The sequence below is a fragment of the Anopheles aquasalis genome, chromosome 3 (assembly GCF_943734665.1).
Source record: "Anopheles aquasalis chromosome 3, idAnoAquaMG_Q_19, whole genome shotgun sequence".
In the NCBI taxonomy this organism is placed as follows: Eukaryota; Metazoa; Arthropoda; class Insecta; order Diptera; family Culicidae; genus Anopheles; species Anopheles aquasalis.
The window spans coordinates 57,276,049-57,303,548 of record NC_064878.1 but is presented as its reverse complement, the minus strand read 5'-3'; the positions used below and the strand labels follow the sequence as shown (position 1 = coordinate 57,303,548).

General features: G+C 48.2%; 4 protein-coding genes across 4 annotated transcripts in view; 2 read left to right on the top strand and 2 right to left on the bottom strand.

Annotated features, from left to right (window-relative positions):
- The window catches only part of LOC126578841 (transformer-2 protein homolog alpha-like), a 2,346-nt gene extending 9 nt beyond the window's left edge, over positions 1-2,337 (bottom strand). The window contains exons 1-4 of the mRNA XM_050241782.1: positions 2,108-2,337; positions 1,705-2,022; positions 1,032-1,348; positions 1-969 (exon numbers count right to left, since the gene is read on the bottom strand). The exon at positions 1-969 is cut by the window's left edge and continues 9 nt beyond it. Coding sequence (XP_050097739.1) covers positions 861-969; positions 1,032-1,348; positions 1,705-2,022; positions 2,108-2,134 — 771 coding nt within the window. The 5' untranslated portion in view covers positions 2,135-2,337 and the 3' untranslated portion in view covers positions 1-860. The remainder of the gene's footprint in view (positions 970-1,031; positions 1,349-1,704; positions 2,023-2,107) is intronic.
- The window catches only part of LOC126578833 (putative uncharacterized protein DDB_G0291608), a 140,337-nt gene that overhangs the window by 60,647 nt on the left and 52,190 nt on the right, over positions 1-27,500 (bottom strand). The window lies entirely within an intron of this gene.
- LOC126578832 (double-strand break repair protein MRE11) lies at positions 3,373-6,262 on the top strand. The gene is made up of 2 exons (XM_050241766.1): positions 3,373-4,275; positions 4,348-6,262. Exons 1-2 carry the CDS (start codon positions 4,164-4,166, stop codon positions 6,192-6,194), a joined length of 1,959 nt encoding a protein of 652 aa, XP_050097723.1. The 5' UTR covers positions 3,373-4,163; the 3' UTR covers positions 6,195-6,262.
- On the top strand, positions 7,636-8,393 carry LOC126578848 (peritrophin-1-like). Its single transcript, XM_050241788.1, has 2 exons — positions 7,636-7,751; positions 7,823-8,393. Exons 1-2 carry the CDS (start codon positions 7,739-7,741, stop codon positions 8,329-8,331), a joined length of 522 nt encoding a protein of 173 aa, XP_050097745.1. The 5' UTR covers positions 7,636-7,738; the 3' UTR covers positions 8,332-8,393.

The window sequence follows — 27,500 nt, the reverse complement described above, 5'->3', positions numbered from 1 at the left end:
TTCATTACATTTTTTTATACCATTTCCCTCCTTTCCTTTTCCGGTTCCTTTTTACAATTATTACTATACACGCGCGGAAAAAACTGCCTTACTATTTGCTTACATTCTCTTTCTTTACTTAGTTTAACCTGCAACGTATCATTAACAAAGAAACGTAACACTCGTAACTGGCTCATTAAATCGCCTCGGCCTATGACTCGGCCTTCTGCCTGGCGGCGGACCTCTGCTTACGGTAAGGCAACACCAACAAACGGTACTTTGACGGGACGCTCTAACACTCTGATAACTAGGGAATAGGCCACAATAGGATACAATAGGATTTAAAACAGACATTAAAAAGAAGTAAAATATCAAAATACACGACGCAAACCGTACGCCCATCTGACTGATCTGCCGTGCCGTGCCGTGCGGGTCGGAATCCAGTTCCACAAGATCCACACAAGGGCCACACGGCGCTGGTGGCCGGTTTCATAGGTGGTTTTGGTTTCGAAGTTTTCTCATCTTTTCCTGCTTAGGGCCGGTTCACGTACTGGATGGTTTTCTAGCGCGAACAAAAACCTGTTTAAAACTAACAGCCAACAATCGAATTGCAAGCGAAGAGCGCCTAGCGCGTCTTCAAATTTAGGGAAGCAGGATCGTTTGCGTTTGGCTCAATTCCTTATGTGCTCGTGTGCCGTTGTGTGCCCGTTGTCGTTCCCTTCTTGTTCCCCTAAATTCTAAACACCATTCACACACCATGGCCCATGACTTTGACTGACTCTGAATGTGGATGCTGCTGATGCTGATGCTGATGCTGCTGTTGCTTGTGGTAGTGGTGGTACACTTCGCTAAGATGGCCCGCGTTACCCGCCAACCACGGGTCAGCGAATACTGGTTCCGCTGCGATAGTAATCACCCCGCGAACGGCTTGACGTCGACCGGTCCCGTCTCCGATCGCTAGATGAGTAGCTATCGTAATAGTAACGATCTCTGGAGAATAGAGGGAAGGGAATTAAAACGTGTTGACCACGCGGAATGTTTCTCCTGCGTACCTTGAGTGTGTTTCTCGTTCCCAGCGATCCCGATCGCGTGCTTCGACCTCACACGCTCGGCAATGATGATAACCGCGGGAAGACATGGAGGATGGGTGACCACTTGAATGTCCGCTGCCACCGTGATACGGGCCTTTCGGGTACGATACACGCCCATAGTAGACGCCGGGTGTCGGATCGTGTGGTTTGTTGGTTGCCGAAAAGTCCACCCTTATCCGGCGATCACCGATCTCGATGCCGTTTGCCTGATCGTGCGCTATCTTGGCGTCCTCTGCACTCTCAAAGTACACGAAACCGAAGCCCCGGGAACGGCCAGTCTGTCAAGAGAAAGAGAGAGAGAGAGAGAGAAAGAGAGGAGGAGAAAGGTTTAGTAGATGGAAGTTAATGGATTCCCCCGGAACAATTGGTTAATTCTCCACGGTTCGGAAGGAATGTTCGGAAAGGCCTTTAATGGAATTGGTTCCTCAAGAAAAAACGGGCAAAAATATCGTCCGTCTTGATTCCATTTCATTACTTTCCACTGGCGTTTGCTGTACCCTCGAGGCCATCACGCTTGCACCGGGATGACACTGCTCCACGATTCCGGGCAAAAAGTGAGGCTACGATTGAGGGATATTGATGGACCACAACTGCTGCTGCTGCTGCTGCTGCTGTTGCTAACCCGGCCACTTACCTTCGCATCGAGCACAACGGTGGTTTTGCGGACGGGGCCAAACTTGGAGAAAATATCGTACAGCTCCGCCTCGGTAGTGTAGATGCTGAGATTGAACACGGCCAGCACGATCTTCCCGGAGGAGTACGAGGCCGATGAGGTGCTCGCGGTGGGCGCGGGGTCATGGTAGTGCGAGGAGTGTTGCTGGGTCCGGTGATGCTGTGAACTGCGCCGGTAGCTGGAACTGGAGCCCGAACCGTAATCGGTTTGATTGTAACGTTCCGTCTCATCCCGGTACTCGCGCCGGTACTTCCGATCCCGGCTCCTAGATCGGGAGCTCTGCAGGGCCAGAGAGAGAGAGAGAGAGAGCCGGAAATTAATGCCATTTCCCGGGGCGGGTAAAACGATGCTGTCCACTAATTACCTCGTAGTAGTGATGATCTCTGCTCATTTTGTCCTCCGAAATGCCGCCCTTTTTGATTCACGAAAGCCGTATGAACAGCGCCACGATGATCGGCAGGGTGCAGCCGTCTCTTCGGATCCTTTGCCCGACAGGATCCTCCGCCGTAAGGGTGCGCGAGCGATTGACCGCACCAGAAGGATCAAGGATTTCAAAAGAAGTCGCGTCGAGCCGGGAACGCCAAGAGCGCCGGGTTGTTTTGATCGCCCGTCGCGTGGCTCGGCGAAAGCGGAGCTCGAATACTGCTCGAAGCGGACCTGCTCGAATTGCCGCACCGCGCTGCAATACCCCGTTGACACAGAACATTTTCTCCTGTTAAGGCTCCTGTTAGAGTGGTTCTACATTGCGCGAAAATTTTCGTTTTCTACAGCCGGCGATACATGAAGCGTAAACTCAAGCGTAAATATAAAATTAATTTACACTTGAACATGTTTACATGACCGGGTTGAGACGTGTAATCCGAATTACACTGAACTTTTATCGACTTTTGTGAGAAAAATAGGATCTTTTTTCCGAAGAAAAAGATTACAAACGCTAGTAATGAACACTCACTATTAATGCAAACCACAAACAGGAAATGTAGTGGGGCAAATCGCTTGCAAACAGCGTTTACGCTAGGATTTATGCTCCGTGGACCTATAATCTATTTACACCGTGTAAACGGCAAATGTAAACTTTTTGGCATTACATTCTGAGTTTATACGAGAGTTTACGCTTCATGTATCGCCGGCTTACGAAATGAAAACGAAAATTTTCGCGCAGTGCAGAAACTCTCTAACACTCTGAGTTTATACTAGAGTTTACGCTTCATGTATCCCCGGCTTATGGCGCGCGCTCCTGTTAAGCCTTAATGGGGCGTGTACTCGTAACGATTTTGATCGAACGATCAGCAGGGCATTATTGTCGGTCCAATTTACATACATTCAGGGGCGTTGTATGAAATTTGATTTTTTTGGTTGTTTTATTCTAGACGGGAGACCTTTGTTGTTGTTCGCGCTATTTTTACCGAAATTTATTGCCCTTTACGAATGTTTTTGGCGAGTAAAAAGTAAAGATTATAGTTATCGCTTGAGATCGGCCGATCAAAATCATAGCGTGTAAACGCCCCATAACAGGAGCCTTAATAGGAGAAAATGTTCTGTGTCAACGGGGAATAGAAACCTTGGTTCGCAAAAAAAGGCGGAAACTGTTTGGCCGGTTTTATTCGTTTTTTGAGTTTTTGAGCTGTTTTGAAGCCGGCGATACATGAAGCGTAAACTCAAGCGTAAATATAAAATTAATTTACACTTGAACATGTTTACATGACCGGGTTGAGACGCGTAATCCGAATTACACTGAACTTTAATCGACTTTTGTGAGAAAAATAGAATCTTTTTTCCAAAGAAAAAGATTAAAAACGCTAGTAATGAACACTCACTATTAATGCAAACCACGAACAGGAAATGTAGTGGGGCAAATCGCTTGCAAACAGCGTTTACGCTAGGATTTATGCTCCGTGGACCTATAATCTCTTTTACATCGTGTAAACGGCAAATGTAAACTTTTTGGCATTACATTCTGAGTTTATACGAAGCCGGCGATACATGAAGCGTAAACTCAAGCGTAAATATAAAATTAATTTACACTTGAACATGTTTACATGACCGGGTTGAGACGCGTAATCCGAATTACACTGAACTTTTATCGACTTTTGTGAGAAAAATATAATACTTTTTCCGAATAAAAAGATTAAAAACGCTAGTAATGAACACTCACTATTAATGCAAACCACAAACAGGAAATGTAGTGGGGCAAATCGCTTGCAAACAGCGTTTACGCTAGGATTTATGCTCCGTGGACCTATAATCTATTTACACCGTGTAAACGGCAAATGTAAACTTTTTGGCATTACATTCTGAGTTTATACGAGAGTTTACGCTTCATGTATCGCCGGCTCGAGAGTTTACGCTTCATGTATCGCCGGCTTGAGAGAGAGTTTTCATGATTTTTCCAGATTCGTTGGAAAATCGTCGTAGCAACCATGTCGCAGGAAGATTGTATCGATAGCGCGGATTTCAATCCGGACGACGTGCTGAAGATTCTGGTGGCCAGTGATATTCATCTGGGGTACGAAGAGAAGAATCAACTGCGAGGTAAGTTTGCGCGCCCGAAAAACCCGGTGTCCTGTTGTTCCGAGTGTTAACTCCGGGCTCTTTTACTTTTAGGACAAGACAGCTTCCTGGCGTTTGAGGAGGTTTTGCAGCACGCGGTGGAGAACGATGTGGATGCGGTTCTGCTCGGAGGCGATCTGTTTCACGTTGCCAATCCTTCGACAAACACACTGAACCGATGCCTGCGGCTGCTAAAGACGTACACGCTCGGGGACAAACCAATCCAGTTGCAGGTCCTGCGGGATGAGAATGCATCGCTGGCCGATACGCTGAGCAGTACGATGAATTACGAGGACCCTAACGTCAACATAGCCATTCCGGTGTTCTCCATCCATGGCAATCATGATGATATGACGGGATTCGGGCATATTAGCGCGATGGAACTGTTGAGCACCAACGGGTACGTGAATTACTTTGGCAAGTGGAACAACCTGAACCAGGTGATCATCAAACCGCTTCTGCTGCAGAAGGGAGAGACGAAACTGGCGCTCTTTGGGCTCAGTCACATTGCCGATGGTCGCCTGTGCCGACTGTTCGAGGAGGGGAAGGTGTTCATGCAGAAACCGGACGATCCGGGGTGGTTCAATATGTTGGTGCTCCATCAGAACCGTGCCGATCGAGGCTATAAGAAGTACTTGCCAGAGAATGCGCTGCCAAAGTTCCTAAATCTGATCATCTGGGGCCACGAGCACGATTGCCGTATACAGCCAGAGCAGAACGCACAGAAGGGGTTCTTTGTTAGCCAGCCGGGATCGACGGTGGCCACTTCGCTGTCGGAGGGTGAATCCATCCAGAAGTGCTGCGCGCTTCTCAGTATTCACAAGGAGATTTTCCGGATGGATCCGATTCCCCTGCAGACCGTGCGGCCGTTCGAGTTCGAAACGGTCGATCTGTCCACAGTGATCGATGAAGTGGAACTGGCGGGCGTTGATGCGCCCCAGAAGGTGATGCAGTTTGCGACCGATCGAGTGGAGGCAATGATCGAGCGTTCGAAAGCAAAACATACCGATAACGAACGACAACCGAAGCGTCCACTGATACGGCTCCGGCTGATAACAACGGATGTAGCACAACAGTTCAATACGATCCGATTCGGGCAAGGGTACATGGAACGAGTGGCCAATCCGCTCGATATGATTCTGTTCCAGAAGAAGCTGGTTCGAGCGAAGAACGATCACGTGAAGCTGGACAGCAAGGCGTTCGATGAAGCTTACAAACGAAAGCAAAACATCAGCCGGCCGGAAGATGTGGTCGATCTGTATTTTGCCGAGGCACCCGCAGCCAACCAGATGGAGGTTTTGTGTCCCCGTAGTATGAGGGAATTCTGTCGTCGAGTGGTTGACCACCACGATGATGATGCGGCCGAAAGAATCCTGGAGTTCTATGAGAACAAAGTAATAGAATACCTCACTACCAGCAATTCACTGACAGAGGATAACGTGGATGAAGTGCTAACGGGATTCCATGATAATGAGGACACTCTGTATCACGAAATGTTGGCAATGCTGGACTCACGAGCACAGAAGTCATCCGATCCAATGGACCGTCTCCATCCCACCGATCCGAAGGAGGGCGACGACGACGAAGATGGCAGCGTTAGTGGTAAGAAAAAGACCACCACAACGGCCCGGGGAGCCAAAGCAGGCCGTGGCACCAGAGCACGGGGAGCACGGGGAGCCACCGCAGCCAACACCACGCGCGGTAGTTCGCGCGCTGCATCGAAGGTGGCCGTGGCGGTGCCCAGTACCTCAAGGTCGCAATCTTCTATTGCCTCCATGTTTAGCCAACAATCCGCCAACAACAGCAGCTCCATGACGACCGTCGCTAGCCGATCTTCGACAAGAAACGTTCCTTCAGCTCGAGGCGCACGCGTCCAGTACGACTCGGATGATTCCGATTAATGATCGGTTTGTTTTGTTTTTTTTTTTCATTCCAAAAAGGTCAATAAAAAGAAAATACAATATTTCAAGTGTTCTTGTTGTAGGTCGATTGAGCGGCACTAAAACACCCGAACAGTCCGAATGATAACCTGTTGATAAAGCCGAAATCCCAGCAGATCTGTATGTTTGTAATTTCGATTGCATAAAGTTTAAAATGCAACGTCGGTCGTGTTCTCACTATGCTCAGCCTGCAATTTCTAGTCAATGAATGCATACCCGCGTGCCAATATAATAATAAATATGTCCCCATTTTCGACTGACCAGTAGCGAAGGGTACTGAGATCCCACACAGGGATCGTATCGGGATGCCGCAGGCTCACGAATACGGATCCCTTTTTATCGCTATATCCGATGCACCGCACCGTGCAGCAACCGAAGGGACACGGCTAGCGTGGAGAGCGGTGTGTTACGAGCTTATAAACGCTCCCTGACCAATAACCATAATCGTTACGATGAATCGGTGTGACTGCCTATCGGAAAATGTCTATGTTTTTGTACGAAACTCTGCCGGCACCGTGCATCTCGATGCCGGGCTCGAGGGACGACCGAAACCGGCACGCACGTGGTTGACCGGGTTGAAAATGATGGAGTTTTTAGAGAGTGAACATAATGATTATGATTACACACTAATATGAATATGAATCGTGTCAAGGATTAACACATACATCGGTGACGAACCCGCATGTCCTGTGGTCGTCCGTGATGGTCTGCCTGCCTGCCTGCCTGCCCGCGTGTGTCTGATGAAGATACTTTAAATAAATGGCCAAATTTGCAGTCCGTTAAATCGGTTTGCATCAACAAGGGGCAGCAGCAGTGTGTGGACAAAGTGAAATAAGAATCGTACGCCCTCACGAATCGCCCCCCGCTATCATGATGGTCCTGGCCTTGCAGATGGACAATCCTTGTCCCATGTCATATCCGTGCTAGACGTGAAATCCAATTATCGTACTGCCGGGCGGTTAGAAAAGCTAAATTAATTTACGATGATAATGATGATGATGTTGTAAATTGCATATCAAAGCGGATCCACATATTGAGCGATTAAGCTGCAGAGGCTGGTGGTGCCCGGTTTTTTACAGCTCCATTTTATCGCAGAAGAGAAAGATTGTTGCAGAAGTAGAATCGGGCCAGATGTGATTCACAAAAACGGTTCCGTGCACCGGAACAAGCCCTTAAGCCCGCCTTCTTCCAGTTGTTGACGATCGAGAAGAGTCACTTCACTCAACAAGGTGGCGAGGGGGACGGGACGCGACGGGACGAGGCCAGTATGGGGATAGAAGTGGGTCCGCTGTACCAGAAATCACCTTCGGAGAATCACACTCTTACCGCCATTCGCTTCAAGTGCCAGACTGCAACTTGAAAGCGCCACTATCACGTTGATGTACACGGATGTAGCCCGATAAGGCCGCGAATCCAATAAAAACGTACACGGCACAGCGGTCACTGCATCATACCGGATTCAAGCGTCATCCCCTTCACCGAAAGTGCAGCAACCATTCCGTACCATGAAAGTTACAGGTAAGCACGATTCCGACGAGCCCGTAGGACAGTGTAACGACGGATTCTTGTTCTTTGTGGTTCCATAACAGTGTCGTTCTACGGTAGTGCCGGTGTGTTGCTAGTTCTACTATCGACCTCACTAGTGCTCGCCAGTGATCGCTGCCCACCGGAGGATGACCCAGAGAAGCCACCGATCCTGTTTCCCCATCCGACCGATTGCGACAAGTTTATCATCTGTAGCCACGGCCGGGAGGTGACCAGCAAGTGCCCTCCCGGATTGCTCTGGAACGATCGAATCAAGCGGTGCGACTACCCGTCCGAGTCCCAGTGTGTACCGGAGGGAGGAACCGAAACGACGACAGAGGAACCGACGACGGCGGTGCCGGATGGGCTGGCCTACGATTGTCCACCGGTGTACGATCCGGATCATATGGTGTACATACCGCACGGTACCGACTGCACCAAGTACTTCATCTGCGACCCGTACGGTGTACCACTCCAGCAGAACTGTCCACCGGGGCTTCACTGGAGCGAAGTGGTTAACTATTGTGATTTCCCCGAGCTGGCCCAGTGTACGGCTGGTACGGAGCAGCGCTAATGCAAAGCCATCGTTACAGATAAGCGAGCGAACGCAATACAACCCCTTTTGCCATTTCGTAATTGGTTTTAAGTCATTTATGGTACGGCCCTTCTGAGAGGTACCATTACTCTTTGAGAGGTCTTGGTCGAACGTCGAAAAATCATCCATGGACCAGTCCAAACTCCGTTGTCCATGTCGGGGTACACCATGTCGCATTTACTTCACTTCACAGCAGAACCGTTTTGTGGTGACGGTTAAGCAAAAGCCGCTCGCCTCTTATCGCAACCGGGTGTCCCCCGGTTCTTGTATCTCTGTCGATGGCACTACAATCCTCGTCATCATTCGTCTTTTCCATCCCAGCATCTGCAGCCAGTGTCCTGTGAGTTTGTGGGAGTTTTAGAAATAAATTTTATCTCACTTCCAACTGTTACACTCGTGCCTGTTACCCGCGGCCCGGCAAAAATGCCCCGCAATAGTAGTCGTGGTTCTGGTTCGTGACGGCAAACGGCAGTTTGCCAACTACTATCATCAAGAGCACGTGTGGCCCGCTCTACAATCCGCTCCGCTACTTTCGCTACTATACACTCGTCGTATCGTCACTCATACGGTGAGAAGAGTGAAGAGGTTTGATACGGAGTTTGCAGGCGGAACCTTTTGGGACCATTCCGGTACCCGCGTTGCCACCATTGTGCGGTGGCATTAAAAAGGATGTTAAAAATGGTGCCTTGTGTCGCCTTTCAACAGGCTGCAGGAGCGCTTTTGGTCGTTCGTGATTTGTCTATTGTTAAACATATTAGCTAGTGCGGATAGTGAGTGGTAGACGTGGTTTGTTGTTATTTCTGCGATTTAATCTTCGACAGACACAAGCCTCTGACGGTATAGAACACCAGCTCATTGGATTTGAATGCCTGCCGGTGGCCACTTCCGTCCAAACGCGGTGACACGTTTTCGATGCTGGCCAATTTTACGATTTAACCGCATGGTACGGCTACATGACTGGCATTCCAAAATGGGCCGTGAACCGACTGAGAGAACTCGAACGACAGTTGTTGAGCATGTAAGCTTATAACCAAATCCGAGTACAGAGAGTATATAGTTTGAGCGTGTTAGGACGAACGATTTCTGTTAACGATTTAGTGTAACAATACTCTTCACGAGCTGCAGGAACTAAAGATTTTTCCACAATATCCCCATTCGCGGTGAATTCTCGCTGTCACACCCGTCATTTATCCGACGGTCGAAGGTCACTGCGAACATAAAATCACGATGCCGCTGATGATGATGATGATGATGAAGATGGTAGTAGGCCGAGGGTAACACCCGCAGGCCATTGCAAACGCAAATCGTTGCTATCCTGCTCGGTGACCCCTCATTGGTGACGTCGTTCATTTTGCTTTTTGTGAACGGATTTAAATTATCGCGAAAACATATCCTGCACCATCCCCAGGGACAGCAAACCGTGACCCCCGGGGGGGGGGGGGGGGGGGGGGGGGCGGGCGGAACGATCCAGAACACCGCAGGACAATTTTTGGCTGAACCGCAAAAATGCATTCAACTGCGAGCGAGCGATGGGGTTGAGTGTCCGTCCGTGGCCGTAATTTATTGAAATTATTAAATTTATGTTGATGAATTTGACAACCATTATGTTTATTAATTTATTGTGTTGTTCGTTTGCTGCTGCCACCGGTGCTGCAGGTTCATCGCCGTTGTACTGTTTGCCTTAAGGCTACGGGCACCGCTCCGTGTGTAATGGACAAACGGGAGCTGGCACGCCGTAGGCCAGATCAGAGACCGAGGATTATCCTGCACACGACACGACCACATCATCGCGCAGATCGTCCTTTTCAATCCATTTTGCCGTCGGCTTCGCCGTGTGTTCGATGCAGGGGAATTTGCGAGCCACGATGACGAATGCAAATCATCCCTGCGGGGTTGATGGCCAAGGTACCCTTTTGATATTTACTCGTTGCAGGGGACACTGGACATGGAAGTGTGAAAAGTAAATTGATTTACGCCAGCTTCTTGTTGCAGGATGCTTTTGCACAGCGAGAGAGACAGTAGTGAGTTTGAACAAGTAGGCGGTTGAATTTTAAAAATATCTTTTATTGCTTCTTGAGGCTATTAATCACTAGATTTCCGGTCGGTCTTCCGCTATATATATAATGTATATATATATACGTATGTATATTAACTAATGAGTATATAAGAATAAATATATATGTATAATATCATAATCATTAAATGGCGCATTTTTTTTTAGATGTGTGTATAATCAATGCAAGACAATCGCTACGGGGTTTGCTGTCGAACCACAAAACATACAAACCCAACCAGTTGCGCGGGATTCTGGTGTGTGTCTGGCCGCGGTGTTTTTTTTCTCTTTTTGCTGCGGGAGGGCCAGTTAGGGAGGCGTTTGCTGTGCTTGCTTGTATAATATAATGTATATCTATATATATTTATACCTTAGCGCAGGGACAAAAGCAAACGCAGCAACTGAGGGTGTACGCAGCATTCGTTTTGCTTCTCCTTCACCTTCTCCTTCAATCTGCCACCGAAGAGTCCCTGCTGCATTGCACGCACAACCTACCGGATGCATCACCGCCGGTGATGTAGATCTGCAGATGTTCCCCTCCCCTGGCCTGGCGTTCTATGCCCGTTTTCTGTGACAGGATTGTTGCTGTTGTTAGCAGCACCTTCCAGGGGGGGGGGGGGGGGGGAGGTTCCCATCTGCGCCCTCAATTCACGCCTCTCAGCTCAGCTCAGCACTGTCAGCTCTCTAATTAACGTACCAGCTACATTGTTTAAGTAAAAAAAAACAGAGGGACATAAAGCTATACCGTGGTGAGATCTTCTTATCGTACCACTTGTGGCGTGCCTCGTGGCTTGGCCAAATGGGTTGGGGGTGTGGGTGTGATGGATGGCGAGCTTTCTAAACCTAAACCGCGCCTTTTTGCCAGCCATATGCTACCAAGTTAAATTTCGTAAATGTATAATGTTAGTAAATGCATTTACAAGTCGTTCACTCGCTCGCTAGCTCGCTGTTGCTGGTGCTGCTGTTGTCGTTGAAGGGAGGCGAATGCTTTTACAATGCACCCCCCCCCCCCGCCCCTCCACCCCCGCTATTTCTTTCCGCAAGTGGCTACTAAATATCTTAGGCTGACTGGTTCTTAGAAGCTTTCAATAAAAGCAATCTACTACGACGGTATGTAATGGGTGTTTCAATTTGTTTGTTCTACTTTTCTGGGTGTCTTGTCTTTTATTTTATTTAGGTTTTTATTTTTTTGAATGTTTCATCTGTCTTGAGTTTTGTTTCTTTCGCACGCTGCGGGGGGGCATCGAATCGAATGGTTTCGAATTCACTCCCGCATTCGCTAATCATTATCAGCATCATCATCAACACCATCACTCGGACTCAGACTCTCCGTATAGTGTTACATTTTTTTTATATTGGCTTTACCTCTTTCCGCATTGCATTGCAAAGTGGTTGCTGTGATCCATTGCTTTTCCATATCATTTTTTTGTTTGTTATTTCTGTGTGTGTTTTTGCTAAAATTTGAATAAAACGCCCTTTTCCCTCGCCCTCTCCAGGGTCTCTCCGGTATATAAATGTAAATATTATGAAAAATTATCAAAAAACTTTCTATTTTCCTTTCGGCTTGTTTTTTTTTAATACTTGAAATTTGTTTTTGCCCCCTTCGCAACCTTTCGGACTGCGCGCACAGACTCTGTCTTACTAATCTAAGCACTTTTTGTTCTTGCTTACTACTTGCGCCAACCATCGTAGCGATCGTTTCTAGGGGGCGGCGCGGTATCCATGGTTGCGACAAGGTGACGCGCCAACGAAGCGAAGTCACAATTTAGCTTTGCGCGTTTTATTTTTTTCTTTTTTGTTTTTATGGATGCATCAAGGAACAGGCCCCTTCTTCCCATGTCATCCCTGTGAAAGCATTCTGCATTTTGCCTCCCCATTCACTGCCTTTTGGAAGTACCAACGTGGGGCAGCTATGCTGTGGTCCCTGTTAGTAATAAACACACTGCTTCCTGTAGCTCATGCAGCGGTTATAGAGATACATAGGTAAGTGTCCTGGGGCTGTACTGCCTGTTTGTGGTTAGATGAGAAGACGAAGAAGAAGGAGGGAGAGAGAGAGAGAGCTGAGTTGTATTGTATGCCTTTAGGCGAGTATCGGGCCGGGGGATTCGCGAGATACAAGATTACGCTACAAGTTGCAAGTAGTAGTAAGAATTATTGCAAAGATTCTACTGCTACTCTGTTGCTATCGTGTTCTATTTCGCTGACTCCGCAATGCGCGCTTTCTTTTACTGTGGCAAAAACGTTAGTGTTTCATTAAATTGAATCAACTTCGTAACTCTACTACTGCTACTACTGCTGCTTACCTCACATTTGGTCTTTTCATATTTGATTTTCGTTGTTAATTTATTTTTAATGGCATGTTGCATTTATTTACTTATTTATCGTTGCATTTACCTCGTCTACTCGCCTACTTTTAGCTTTAGGTTACGCGTTACGTGGTTTAGCTTTAGATTGCTTTTCTGTTTACTTGACGCGGTTTGCGCGGTCAATTGTACACCTTTTACGCCTTGTACGGCGTGGCCTACACCGGTCTGTGCAGTGGACCTGGATTTAGCCGTATGTCTTTCCGCAAGCAGCGGCCTTTTGTCTGATGGATTGCTTGTTTCTGTCAATTTCGGAATTTAGGCGGCAAGCAGCTTACACTTTTTGTTTTAGCTGCCACTGTCCTTTTCTGCTGCTAATACATTCGGGCAACCACCGGTCTTTCTTCGTCAATTCACAATCATTGAACCACCGAAAGCCATGGAGTGTACAGCAATACAGATGAAATATGGCCTAAAGTTTCTAGTCTAGTTTTATTTTTCGTTTACACACCTCTTACATATTGCTTTTCAAGTGTCGTTGCTATTGCTTTTATGTTGCAGAATTCACTACATTCCCACGCGCGCCTCTCCAGGTGGCTCGCCTTATAGCTTTGCTCTACGGTATCTACAGCGATAGCTAGACCCAAAAACCGAAGATAAGATTTCTATCAGTTTGCTGTTGACTAGATATTTTCTTCTACAGTTAATGAGTGGTTTTGTTTTGAGACGCACACATCGTGAGCACCTCTTGATCGTTGTTGCGTCTTTTTTTCAGATTTTTTTTTGTTGATTTAATACTGCCTCGCCCAACCCCACCCACAAACCACTGAGCTGGGCTGACTGGAAGAGAGATCTTGTGTTACTGCAAGGCAGGTAGCTAAGAACATGAGTACAACATCCCCCATCATGCTACTGAAGCGGAAATGCTGAATGAGCTAAGAGAGTAAGATGTGAGCTATTCTTAAACTGTTGATAGTGATGCTATTTGTAGGAGTTTTTATTTTCTGTGGTTGGCTTAAACAAATGGCCCGTGGCCCTGGACCACACTACTCAGGAATGTAGCAGAGAACTATTCGAAAGCGTATGATCCTTCGGAGAGCAAGAAATATATTTTACTGGACTCCTCCATCGTCACAACTACTGAATTTGAAACGCAAACGAATTTAAAGTCGCCAAGTATAGGCCCTTTGAACGTTTTTTTTTCCTTCTGCATGTTTGAACTAATAACTATCGAACGATTTTATTTTCAAAATATGCTACTGGAAAGGGTAACCAGGCATTTTAAATATCCCTTTGAAACTACTTTAATTTAATGTATGATCAAGATTTACTTTCGGTTTTATAAGTCTTATGCCGAAGAAATTTTTGCAACGAGCGGAAAGATTAGAACTTTTTAAACCCCCCATGGCCGCCAATGGGCATGCGTATATCCTTCGAATGATTATAAAATCCTTTTCTTGTAATGAAACGCAAGTAACGACCTAAGGTAATTGCACAAATTCCGTTGTAAATCCTAGTAACCATCCAACGGCCCGGAATTAGGGGGCACGCCGTGGCACGCTAGTACACCGCTACTTTGATGAAATCGGTTTTTCTCCAAACCGGACTAAAACGAACGGTCTAGCGAGGCCGTTTTTCATTTTCTAATTGAGTTTTAGCATCTGCATTAAAATTGACTAAGGACCGGAGCTAGTGGAAGCATTTGGTTTTTTTTTTGTTAAGTTTTATCATCATTAAAGTGTTGATCTTGATTGACGTGAATTGATCTACGATGCCACTACGGCGCTGCTTTCCACTACGAAGTTTTATAATAATGTGCTCACCCTTCCTTCCCCCCTCCCGCCCGGGATGCCAGCATTCTTCGCAATCGAAAAGAAGAGATCAACAGCCTTGACGCTCGCACACCACGGACGAGCAGCACGGAATGGTGCTCACTTCGACATAATTACGCCCTGAAAGCATGTGTAAGCCTCTGAATCACGATGGGCCGTTTGGGTCTGAAGCATACTAAAAAAAAAACCAGAAAACAGTCGGCTAAGTAGTATTGGCAACCTCCAGGGACTCTCAAGACTTCCTCAAGAGCTCGAGGCGTTGCCGGAAAAGAGTGCTGACGTGCGTGCGACGGTATGTGCAATTAATGGAACCGGAAGTGAGTACTTTCGGCAGTACGCCCGGGCAGCCAGGGCCTTTTCGGAGGCCCTTGAAGAACTGCACAAAGTTCGGCTGGAGAAGATAATTTCCCTGTGCGCCTTTGCAACGGGGCCGACGGCCCGGTAGAGAGCCGTTTTCTAATTTGCACTCCAACTACCGGGCCAAACTGCTGTCGAAAAGTTGTGTCATGGTTTCGCCCAGTTGTTGTAGTGTTATTGTTTGACTTGGTACTTTTAAGTTCTGATGATTCTACAATATCTTCGTGAGTTCTTTCGTTCGTTTTTTTGTCTTCGCGTTGATGATGCAGCGCTACTACTGCAGTCAAAGCAAAGCAAATCGTTAGACCACCACCAAGTGCATGGTGCGCTGGTGCTTCGTCATGTTGCTACGTCAACACATGCACGACCCTTGACGCACTCGGTTCCCTTCTGGGAGGGCACAACTCGTAGAGGGCACAACTTGCTGTAACTTGTGTAACTGAGGAGCGATGCTCGGCCCTGGCCGCTTGTACAGCACAAAACAAGCGGCACACGGCATCAAAGTACGCCGGAAACAAAACGAAACAAAACGAAACAAAAAAAGAAAAGAAAAACGCCAAATGGATGCAACGAACGTTAAGCGAAGAAGTAAAACCATCATCGACGGGAACTAGTTTCACTCCTGAACTGAACTCCTCGTCGGTTCTCTTCTTTGGGCCGCCGCTGTGCATTGCACATTGCCGTAGGAGAAAAATGTAAAATAATACCAGCATCGTCGTGCGATAAAACTGGCGGAAAACTTTTTCCAAAAGGGGGCACAACAGCACAAACTTTACCGTCACGCCAACGCCGTCGCCGAACAGGTTGGTGTGCATATTGGGAATGCTCCTAAATGCACCGCGAGCCGTCGGATGTCAAGAGAGGGAAGGGAGCTAGGAAGAATGTTGATTTGCTTCTTCAATTGCGGGGTCTGCTGACTCGCGTCGTTTTGGGAAGGTGATTTGATCTGTTGTAGGAGCACGTTACGTAGCTAGTAACTAGTCAGCTATACTAACAGCTACAATCGACATGAAAGAAGTTGGTAAAGAGAGCAAAAGAGAGCAAAAGAGAGCAAGAGAGAGAGATGGAGAGTAAAGTAGTGGATAAATGAGTGTATGGTATTGTCTGTTGATATGATATGTTGCGGGTTGTTGTTTGCTCTATTCTCTTAATCCCCTTTTTTGCGATTGCTCCTAATGCTTGTGTTAAGTCTATCATGTTTGCACTAAATAAAGTGACCATTGGCCGTGGTATATTTTTGCCTCCCATTCGTTGCGTTGCTTGATCGTTGATCGTGTGATTGATGTTTATGCGACAATCGTTTGAAGTGCATACCTGTGCAGGAACAGAGAAGAGAGAGAGAGAGAGAGATTGGCCCCTAAGGAGCTCAGTTTAATTGACGAGAATGCTAGCGAATTGACTTGGAAATAATAGAATTTGCTTCGAGCTTCGGGTCGTTACAACATAGAAAGAAAAAAAAAACGAATTCCTTGTGTTTTTGCTGGATGCATCTCGTTGGAAGTTGCTTCGCTTTCGGCCCCTTTCACCAGCGACCACCGGGCAGGGCACAGAGATATAATAATAAAAATCCTCCTCTATCCCGGAAGCCGTACCGCCATACATTAAATATTCATTTGCCTCTCATTACTTGAAAATAATTGCCAAACATTCCACGTCAAACGCGTGGAAGGCGAAACTGAAACTGAAAACAGCTGTTCCCTCCCTCGGTTACCATCGGTTATTAGTGAGGGTTCCTTCGCTTGTCCACCGGTTGCCTTTCTGTTTGTTTCACAGCACGACGGGCCGATCAACTCCCTCGGTTTCCCTCCCGGTTCATTGCCATGCGCTGCCAGGCCACGGCAGCGGTAGCTTCATGCTCGTAATGCCAATGGTGCTGAACGTAATATAATTTGATATAAAATTTATTTCGACCATTCCGCGATTTATGAGCTTCGAAATGCGATGGACACATTTTTGGTTCGGTTAGAACGGTGCGGGTGCCCTCGGTACGACGGTGGCTCTGGTATCATTATTTTACTCACTTGTTGTCACAGGGCGATGCTGGGGTACGCTTTAAAGAGTGACTGTTTCACTTATCCTGCCAGGGATGGTTAGGGGTGATCCTAAAATAAGTTCGTTCGTTGAGGGCTTCAGAATGGATCATCTAAATCAGGTGTTTCAAACTTATGTTAGTATGTGGGCTGCAGAAGAAAGTGACAGCCAGTTAGAGGGCCATTTCACCATATAATTTGGAGGTGCATTGCTTTATTAAATTTGCTTTTAGGTAAAGGCAATTCCAAAACCAGTCGCCGCGCAGGGAACACAAAATGTTGGAGCTCCGTTGCAGAAATCTTGATGATGGAGGCGCCCTTCGAAATGGAGGCGCCAGGTAACTGGTAAAATTTCAGTGGTTTTTTGGGGGTTTTACTGGAATTTAAAGGGCCAAATAACCCATAAATCTCAAACTGCATTATGTGTTAAGTGTTGAAATGTTGAAAAAACGAGTTTTCATTAAATTTTTTGAATACTACTGTCCTGGCACATTAATGACGCAATTAATGACCAAATTTAACATGCATCTCATGATCTCAACGGTAAAAAACGCTAAAACCACCGCTTTACGCTGCGTTGTGTGCGGCATCGATAAGTGAAAACATTTTTTAAATATTAATTTATAAAAAAACCTTCAATGTGGCTACTTCTTCTTGTAGTACGAAGCCGTGGTCCCAATGTTCGCATCTTTAAAGCAGCGACCTGCTGGCTACACCTGGACAACATTTTCAAGCGAGAGGCTCCCTCCTGACTACCAGCTACAGAAGGTGAAGTGTGTTCCCGGTGAAACCCTGGCACCAACAACAAGTGCTCACTTCCAAGGCCAAGATGCCCCCCCCGGGGGGAGTAGAGGCCGATGTTCTCTATGCACAGAAACAATGGTCGCGTCGCCTTTCTGCCATCTGCCAGCGCACGTGTCAGATGGTTTGCCCATCGTACCACATTTAGCTACGCCAGATTAGATCCTGTCAAGGATCCGCCGACCACCACCAAAGACCGGTGCGGCGTCTGGACCCCCGGGGGGGGCGGCTCATCATCTTCTCGCACACACTTTGTCAGTTTGACGTCCGACGCGGGGGGAGAACCAGATTCGCTCAACTATGCGACAGGTATTCAAACGCGCCCACACTCACCACCGCCACGTCACCGTGAGGACGGAAAGAAGGAGGAGAAGTCAAAGTCCAAAGGTGTCAGCAAGCAAGACGGCTCACGGCGCCCTATAGCAGCCCCGTTCCGAGACGAAAGTTTGTCTAGCGCGTACATATCAACGGCCTAGACTAATTCTCGTAAAACCACTAGCGCGTCTATTCACTCTTCGGTGGATCTGCGGCACAAGATTGTGTCACATTGCGTCTGAGGAGGAGCTCTGGCCAGAAATGGTTGCAAACTTTTTGAATAGAAGCGAGCGATTCCATAAGATTTAACTTGACGAGAGAGAGAGATGATTTTTTTTCCTTTTTGCTGTTGCTGTTAAAGATCTGTGTCAGCCCCAAGTGAAAGGAGAAGGGACGAGATTACCCACGGGATAGTTAAATACAGTTTCTAATAGAAGAGCGTACGAGGAGTGATTAGATGAGCTACATATATATATGCGACGGCACAGAGTGTCGCTGATACAGAGATCCAAGTCGCCATTGTGTGTCACCAGCCTCTTCATCGTCGTCGTCGTCGTCGTCGCCGCCATCGTTGATGGACGGTATACCGTTTGTGTTCAACCGGTTTCGCTTCGGTCTCACCATCGAGCCATTTCTTATTTCACTTCTCTCGTCCAAGCGTCTCCTGCCAGGCGCCATTGTTATCCTTATTCTTCTATCACCGAGCAACAGCGTCGCCATCCACCACAACAATGGTGCACGGTGGTGGCGTATGCAGCGTAGCCTGCTCTTCTGTTGCCTGCGCTTTGAATCGCTTTCTGCTGCGGTCCCCATTCTTCGGAACGGGATCGTTGAAAATAGTGCAACCCAGGGAGGCGACGCCCGCAGATGGACGCAAAGCGAAACGAAACAATGGTGGCACTTCTAAAGAGAGTACTACGCGAGTACGCGAGAAGGTGCGAGAGGAAATTGGGAAAATCCCGGCGGGTGGGGGGGGTGGGGGGGTGTGGAGCCGGCACACCCACAGCCTCACGACACTAGTTGGTGGTGGTGCGCGAGAAAGGCGATGCCTCGCAATTGGAATGGAATCATTTCTTTTGTTCATTATAAAATCGCAATTTTCCCATCAGAAGCTCCTCCGATGCGCAGTGCGGATCTTCTCCGAGGGTGGACATGGACCGTCCGACCGTGATCGCAGGACAGAATGGTACGAAATTATGTAATTATTTTTAATTGAATTTAGAAGAGAACGGCATCGGCATGTCAGAAGAGTGTCCGAAGCGATGCGAAGGGCCGGCCGGATCGTTCAATACTGGGCCGCTGGCCCGTTTTGGTGAGGCAGGGAAACGAACCGTGAACGCATTATGTGGCCATGGTCCGTCGAATCCGTTACAATATCGCTAGACAACCATTCGGGCCCTTGCTTCCTTCATTCCGAGTCAACGCAGGGGTAATGTGTCTGATTCCAACCAGATCCAGAGTTAAGAAACAACAGCAGTGCCAATACCTAAACTATCCCGGTGACCATGTGTACGGTCTGTCCATCTGCGGCCCAGACTTCTATCCCGTGGTGTCGTCTGTGGCTTTTTGCAGCCGATATCCCAGCTCCCTGATGGGTTTTTATACATTTTAAATGCTTTTTTACCAACCAAACAGCTCTCTGTGTAAGCAATCGAACGATTCGAAGCTCCTAGAATGTTTGATTCGCGATTTTAACCTTGCAATGCAATCATTTCGAGAGTATTCCAGCCGACTAGAAGCAATCAAGAAGAGCTGGATGATTCTTAAAGTGTTCTGCATTAAACGGGCTGCCTTGTCTGTGATCCCTGGCGTATATTGATCAGCGCACCGCTCTTAAGTTGGCTTATCGCGTGATGCCATCACCATAAAAGAAGGGCTCCTGTACCTTCAGCAAAAAGGGTCACCGTGGCCGCGACAGCGACAACAACAACCGGAAACTGCTGCACAAACAATCAATAATCATAAAACGCGCATTGATGGATACCGGAAAGGAAGGGCCGGGACCGGGGGACCATCTTCCCGAAAGCACATGTTTGCATTTCACACATTCCGCGTGCAGCGCACTTTATGTTGGCGATGAATGTTGCGTTAATGATGGGCAGCAGTAGCAGCTTAAACCATCCCGGGGTTCACCCGTGCCCGAAGTCAAGTGACTTACGAGTTGACCTGCCAGCCGGCCCGGTACGAGGGAGGACCAGTGGCCGTGGCTTTTCCCCGTACGTCGTTCGCCGTTCCGTTTCGTTGGTTTCGCAACAACCGGCCCGTGCAGCAGAAGCAGCAGCAGCACGAGGATGATGTTTCAGCGAAACGGCCTACTACTCGTCGTCGTCGTCGTCGTCCTCCGTTGCTTATCCGTGCGGTCTCGTTCGGGGTGTGTCTGTGTCTGTGTGTGTGGTCAATGAGGCCATAAAATTCAACAAGCTGAACGTCGTCCGGCCGTCCGCCCGGTGTGGCCGTACCGACGCGACATGGTGCAGGGCGCACCATCATCGTACATTTGGCCGCGCAAACGAGGCAAACATATTAAATGGGCACCAAATGGCACCCCAGAATGGGGTGTAAAATGGGGGGATTGGATGGCCCGATGTAGCCGTTACGGCAGTTGCATCGGTCTGCTACTGCACAGGCAACACCAGGCCACGCTACTGGACCTGGAGTAAGCCCTAAAAAGTGGACGAACACCGAGATACATCGGTGGAAAAAAAACGGCGTCGAAAATCCGGAATCCCGGTGAGTGCAAGGATGAGCCGCGTATTGTGATGAAATGGTGCTTGGCCTTCTGCGATTCTCTGCGGGGCTGTCTTGCAGAAGGCAACAGGAGTCCGGAACAATCGACACCACCAGGTTGCGAACGGTTGTGTTGTGGTTGCGGGTGGGATTGGATTGGATTTCGTGGAACTTGTTCCCTGGTTCTTATGTGCCTTGATGTGGTGGCGCTCTTGTGGGCATTGGATTGTATACGACGACGACGGACGAGCAACGTCACCAGCGCAACGGTTCCTGCGATTGTATTCGGTCGATCGGTCAGCAATTGCCATCGCATTGGCTGCCATGTTCCCGTGACTACTTCGATGCTGATCTTCTCTACTCCTCGTCGCTCACTTCACGCTTCGTTTTTTTTCCTGCGACCACACACAGCCACACGCAGCGCCGCTGGACCGGAGCGACGGACTGTTATAAATTTGATCGGAAATTGAATTCAGTTTAGATAATATTTCAGATAAAATGATGATTCAATTTCCACTTCTGACTCACCGACTTCGGTTTCGCCGCTGCTGTGCGGTGGCCATTGGTGTAGCCATTTTGGAATTTTTGTCCCGCCTTTCCAGCGCACTCGGAAGATCACATTTTTCAACTCCTCCCCGGCTCCCTGGCCTGGCGATTCGTGGTGTAATCGGACGATCCCCGTCCTGTCGGTTGAGTGAGCTTTGACCACACGGCAGATGGTGAACCCCGGGGGGTGGGAAGGAGAGGTGGTCCTGTGCCATCAATTGCAGATAGACCCCCCACGGGGGGGGGGGGGGGGGGGGGGGGGAGTGGAGAGAATATATATAACAAACAAACCAAAAAGACGAACCAACAACAAAAAAAAAACCCGGCTCTCTCCGATTTTCCTGCGGTTTTTTATCGCGGCCACTATCTCCGGGTGCGCTTTGTATCCTTTTGCGATGAGTTTTTGGCTCTGTTTCGGAGACTGTGGGCAGCTGTGTGGCCCCCACCCCCCACTGATTGGTTCGATCCTCCCACATTTTGAGGCCCAGCAACTCGAGCTGATAATGATTATGTGGCACGGTCACGGTCGTTTGGCCAACTGATGACCACACATACATACACACGCATGTGTCACGTTCGGTTGTCAATTGATTATGGTTTGTGGGAAGAGAGGACGATGGGTTTTTTTTCACCAAAAATGTATCCAGCCGCTTTGGAGTTGATCACCGGACACACCCCCCGCCGCGTAGGATCTGGTTGGTTTCGATCCGGGATGTCGATTGCAGGGAATGATAGAGCGATGCCTATCTCACCCGGTGTCCGATAGCAAGGGCTGGGCTGGTAAATGGTCGGGAAATTCATCTTAACCATATTAATGCTGGCACAAAAACCGGTTGCGACCATCATTGGGTTTTATCGAGCCTGATACCAGCATGCTGGCCGATAAAACAGGAAATTTATCATCTGCTAGTGACAGTAGCAGAACTACTAACCGACCGGAAGCCACTGTAGCTCAATGCCGCTGTCAAGTCAATGTGCACAGGCCTGCTTGTATAATAAATAAATAGTAAAAAAAGGACCTGACCCTTCATTTGAATGCGTTTGATTTCATCAACGTCAATCTGGCGAAAACTATCAATCAAAAGTGTAGCAAAAATGTAGCATAAATCTCTGGACGTCGGTTGGTTGGTTATGCTGCCGAGTTTTTGCAAGACGCAAGTCCAGAAACGCTGCCCCACCAATGTCGACGATGCACGACGACGTCACTCCATTACCAATGTAGAGAGCTATCCAATTAATAGCACACCGGTTCTGCAGGATGCAGTGCGAGCGCATAGGGCGCAACAGCATGCAACAGTGTCCCTGGGCTTGTCGCATGCATACCGGGATTTACAATTACAACGCGTCAGCAGGTCATTTGTCATTCCAGCAGGTCACTAAATCCGCCATGTCAGACTGCTTTCCTTCCTTCGGCCGCGTGCCAGTGCCTGCGTGTCGGCCAGTATGTGTTTGTGAGCATGAGTGTGTTTTGCAAAAGTGCGTGACATTCCAGTACACAACGGATAGAGTGAGAGGGAGAGAGAGGGAGCGAGCCGGAAGAAGCCGGAAATGGAGTGTGATTGAATTAAGGAGGGCGACCGGTAGAGGTGCCTTTTCTACTTGACCGACCACGATACGGCATGGCATGCTATAGACCGAGCCGACCGGCAACGGCAACAGCAGCAGGCGAGTAGCGACTCACTCGAAGTGACAAGTGGAATGGCACTAGCTGGCACTGCCAGCTCATTAGGCCCCGTTGGCATTACGTATCGCCGGAAAGGGTGTCGGATTGCGAAATTCAAATTAATGATGCAAGGAAATTAGAGATCGGTCATCTCGGGCGGGGGAAGGAGGATGAATATTCCCGTGCGCTGGTGAAAGTGTTAAACAATCTTCGAAGCAACAACCCGTAATCAGATTAAACTGTTGGTGTTGGGTGTGTTGTGTGATGATAGTATCATTTTCTACTCGGTCGCTCTCTTCCTTTTTGAGGGTATGCACTTCTACTGAGAGGGTGTTTAAGGTTGCGCAAAGCATAAACATTGAGATTTTGTTGTTGTCGCACGGACCGACGGAGCGATTTGTCAACGATATAAGTCACTTGACAGCTCCAAAGATCCGAATTAAATCGATGAACCTAAAAGCTGCACTAAGCCTATAACGAACCTTAATGCCTATCTCTCTCTGCTGCTGCCCGTGACACAAAGTACAAAATCACTTAACCTTCTTTACAGCAAGCACACGGAATGAAGCTGCCACAGATTGCACCACCGGCTAGAGATGAGGTCGGTGGCCTCCTCTTAACCCATTCCCCCCCCTTTAAGCTTCACCAAAAAACGGACGCAAGACATTCAGCATACAGCATTTAGATGTGATGTTTGTTTAACTTAACCTGCCGTAGGGACCTACTAGCTACAGTACTATTTTACTTCTGCAAAAGTACACTCTCTACACACAGTAACGCAGTTTTTATAACTCTAGCCCTGCAACACCGTAACGGTTCGGTTGCTGTGTTCGGTGCTTAAAGCGAATTTCAGCCATTGCCACCATTCCCATAGCCCTTTAACGATTGCCTTAACGTGCCCTTACAGTTAAAATATATTCTCGCCAATTTCCATGCCATGTTTCTAATGGGTGAGTTTGTGTTTTCGTGAGTGTCTTTATGTTGTGTTCGTATATTGCTTATATTGGTGTTGTAGTAACCCCCCGGCGCTAGCAGCTAGTGGTTACTTCTTGTTTGCCATCTCTTCCTCTTCCCCTTTTTTGGATGGTCGTCGATCGGGATCGTCGCACTGGACTGTTGGCCGTTCCCGGCCGTTTTCCCGCTTCGTTCTCGTTGTTTTGTTTCTTAAGGATTATGTTTTCCATCATATATTGCTTATGAATTGCGTGCACACTAGCTTTGTATGTGTATATGAGCAGTGCGTTTTTGTGCGTCTCCAACTCCAACAACCACCGACCGGGAGCCCGCTACCTTCACTGCCTCAGGACCATAGAGATTGCTTTTAATTGTCGTGTCTACTTACTAACTCACTAGATTTAGCCTTCAATGTTGCAACCTTTCCTAAAATATACGCGCTCTATGTATCCTCCTCGCGCCTAGACTGCTTATCTTTTGATCACTCTGGTTTCGCATAATTTTTGCATTTATTATCTTAATCGAAAGTTGCTGCGTGCTTCGTCGCGCTGCCTGCCAGTATCGGTAAGGAAGAGCGGAAGCATCATGGCATGCCATTATTGTTTGGCTTGCTTTGATCTCGATGAAGAGTAACCATTTAAATGTGCATCCCTAACGACGACACGACCGCTGTGCAGATGTACACGTAGCAACGCAAAACAAAATCAATCGCTAAGTAAACGGATTAATGGCCGCTCTTGTGAGGTGCCAGTCTCCTAATGCCTAAAGGAACGGAATGGCACAAACCCCTAAAAAAACCAAGCGCGCGCACTAATGGAATTTTGCTAATTTTCGAAAAACGCTTACACTACTGCAAAACGAGCGCGGGGTGGTAAGATTTATTCCTACTACTATCTCTACGTCCACTTCTCGCAAAACGCACTACTTTATGGAAGAATAGTTTAGCCCTCGAAAGAGGGACTGGGTTGGGGGCATGATGCCCCCACGACCCGTCGAGCGATGATACATCGGCGATACTAGACCAGTCTGAGATCGTTAGTATCGATTACGATAGATCTGCGAGACACACATCGCTCTTCGCTCTGTTTCATCGAACAACCTTTCGTGTTTTTTTGTTGTGTTTCTTGCTTTGCTTTTCGTTATTGCTTTTCATTGTCTTCGTCTGCCAACATCGCAGTGACGCAGTGAGTGTCGCCACGCAACTGCAACACCCTTTTTAGTAGCTTCCGGAACGCTTTCGGAACGGCCATTTTAGCTTTCGCTCGTCTCATTCTAGGGAAGTGTTCTCCTTCTTCCTGTTTGCTACCACAATCCTCCATCCTTGCCATTTTGGCCGATAGCTCACTTCTCGGCTCGGCTCGTATCGTTATCGATTACTCAATTAAAAATGTTTCTCGCTATAAAATAATTGACATTTGCGATAGCCGCCGGTTCGGGTTATTTTTTTTTTGCTGTCGTTGTGATTTCTTTCTTTGTCTCCGATACACATCTTTAGTGGTTCCAGCCGCGGCGTGGACTAACTGTGGACTGATACTCGGTTTTGTACTCGGTTGGTCTGGTCTGGACCACAAACGAAGACGGCGACGAAGATGACGGCATCGAAGAGGACAACGGTGAAGAATGAAGACTTTGACCGAATCAGGGTGGCCAATGTGGAACGTACCGAGAATGTGGCAAAACCTCGCTACCCTCCCCTCGGTAATGAAGATTGATAATGACTGCCAGGAGATGCGTGTGAACGCTCGAAACAAAAGGAATTGGCGAGAATTGCCGGGAAAAGTGAGAAGACGAAAGATGAAATTTTTTAAACGCGGCGGGTCAAGCGTCAGGGCATCCTGCGATCGGTTTTACTGTCACGTCAGTGTCGCAACGGCTACTACGAATGTGTGTACACTAGGTACCGTGTCTGGACTGACCAGGACCAGAGCGCTGGAGTGGCCAAACTGTCAAAGATTGATGAAAAACGTCATTACCGGGACGTGGCTAGAAGCTTGCAAGGGCGCGCTTTTTGCCAGGAACACCCTTTCCACCCCCCCGGCCTTATCACTTCCATCAGTCAACCGTCCTGTCATGAATTTATATTTTGCACCACTTCCCCCTCTCTCATCTCTCCCCATCTAGCTCGATAGCAAGATATCACGGGCATCATTTTGACAAGAATTGATTAACACCGAGGTCCGAAAAGTAGGTTACATCGTTGGGCGAGGTGAGTGTGTGTTTGGGCCATCAGGACCACAGTTCTCCCCCTCCCTTTTCCCCACCCACCGCGGCTATAAATCTGTTTAGTGCGGGGAAGTACTTTCCGCTGAAAACCGAAACCGATTGCAAAGGTATCGCGAGTTGGTAACGAGACAAACCTGCTCCCCATTAACCCACCACCTCCCACCCCCCCCCCCCCCCAAAAAAAAGGACCATGACGATCGACATGACAATCTGTTACCACCGGTGTGATGGAAATAGCGGACACAAGAGAGAGACAGAGAGAGAGAGAGTGGGCGCGGTTCAAACAAATTCCGGTTGTCATTTGCCGGCCGAGGAGTCATCAATTTCCAATAACGCAATTTTTCAAACGAAATTGACTGTCGCAGGATCGATGGATAGTTGATGATCGAGGCCACGGAAGGGGCTGGACGGGGGGGCCTACGCTACACAAACGACGCGATGGCGCGACACATTTCACGTCCCTCTGTGTGTGCTAGTGGCAAAGATTTGCCAAATATGGAAAGCGCGAAAGGTTCCCTTGGAGCAAAAAGGGTCCCGGTAACGGTTGCCTGTCCTCGAGAGCCATTAATAAACTGTTCTCTACTCGCCTCTCTCCTGGTTATTTTGTGCCAAGGCAACGTCGGCGAAATCACGTCGGACTGAGCGTGAGTCTTCTTACATCCTGTTGCGTTATTTCCAGCTCATCATCCTGCTTCTCATCACTGGCGTCGTCGTTGTTGTCGTCATCACCATCATCATTGGAAGGCTCTGGAGCTGGTGCGCTAGTCAGGCACAGCAGCAGAAGCAAGTAAGCTAGAACGACCGCCTTTTGCGAATTCTACGAAAAACCTCCTAGAACGAAGGAACTTCAAGCTCTCCCTGGGCCCGGGAGTGGAATGTGGTGTGTCAGAGGCGAGGTTTTGTGACAGAAGTTAGATGCCCAGTGTTTCTGTGGAACTGCGGTGTCTTAAAGTTAGCACAACTCTAACTCACCAGCAGCTCATCACTTCACGCATTCACGCGCGACAAAAACAAACTTCACCCCGCTAAACGAGGAGTCCTTTAAGGGCCAATGGAATGGAAACATCCGGCAAGAAAACCACCGAAACTCGGCGCCTCAGTGGTCCCTGGTTGGATGGGCCACGCTTTCACCTTCACGCGGGCTTTCGGCAAATTGTGCACCATCGCGCGCCCATGGTGACGCGCTATCGCACCCCGACGGTCCTTCGACGATGGTGCAGGAGCGCGAACGGCAATGAGTCATCATTTAAAAGTAATTTATTTTCTTTTCAAATTACTTTTCATCAATGGCGGGCTTTAGCGAGCGGGCTCACGGTCGCGTAAAGCAGTTCCTCGTTATGGTGA

Excerpts from the sequence above, each read along its gene's own strand:
- LOC126578832 (XM_050241766.1), top strand. The coding sequence starts at position 4,164 with ATGTCGCAGGAAGATTGTATCGATAGCGCGGATTTCAATCCGGACGAC. Across the intron at positions 4,276-4,347 it reads AGAGAAGAATCAACTGCGAG|GACAAGACAGCTTCCTGGCG; the intron begins GTAAGTTTGCGC and ends TTTTACTTTTAG.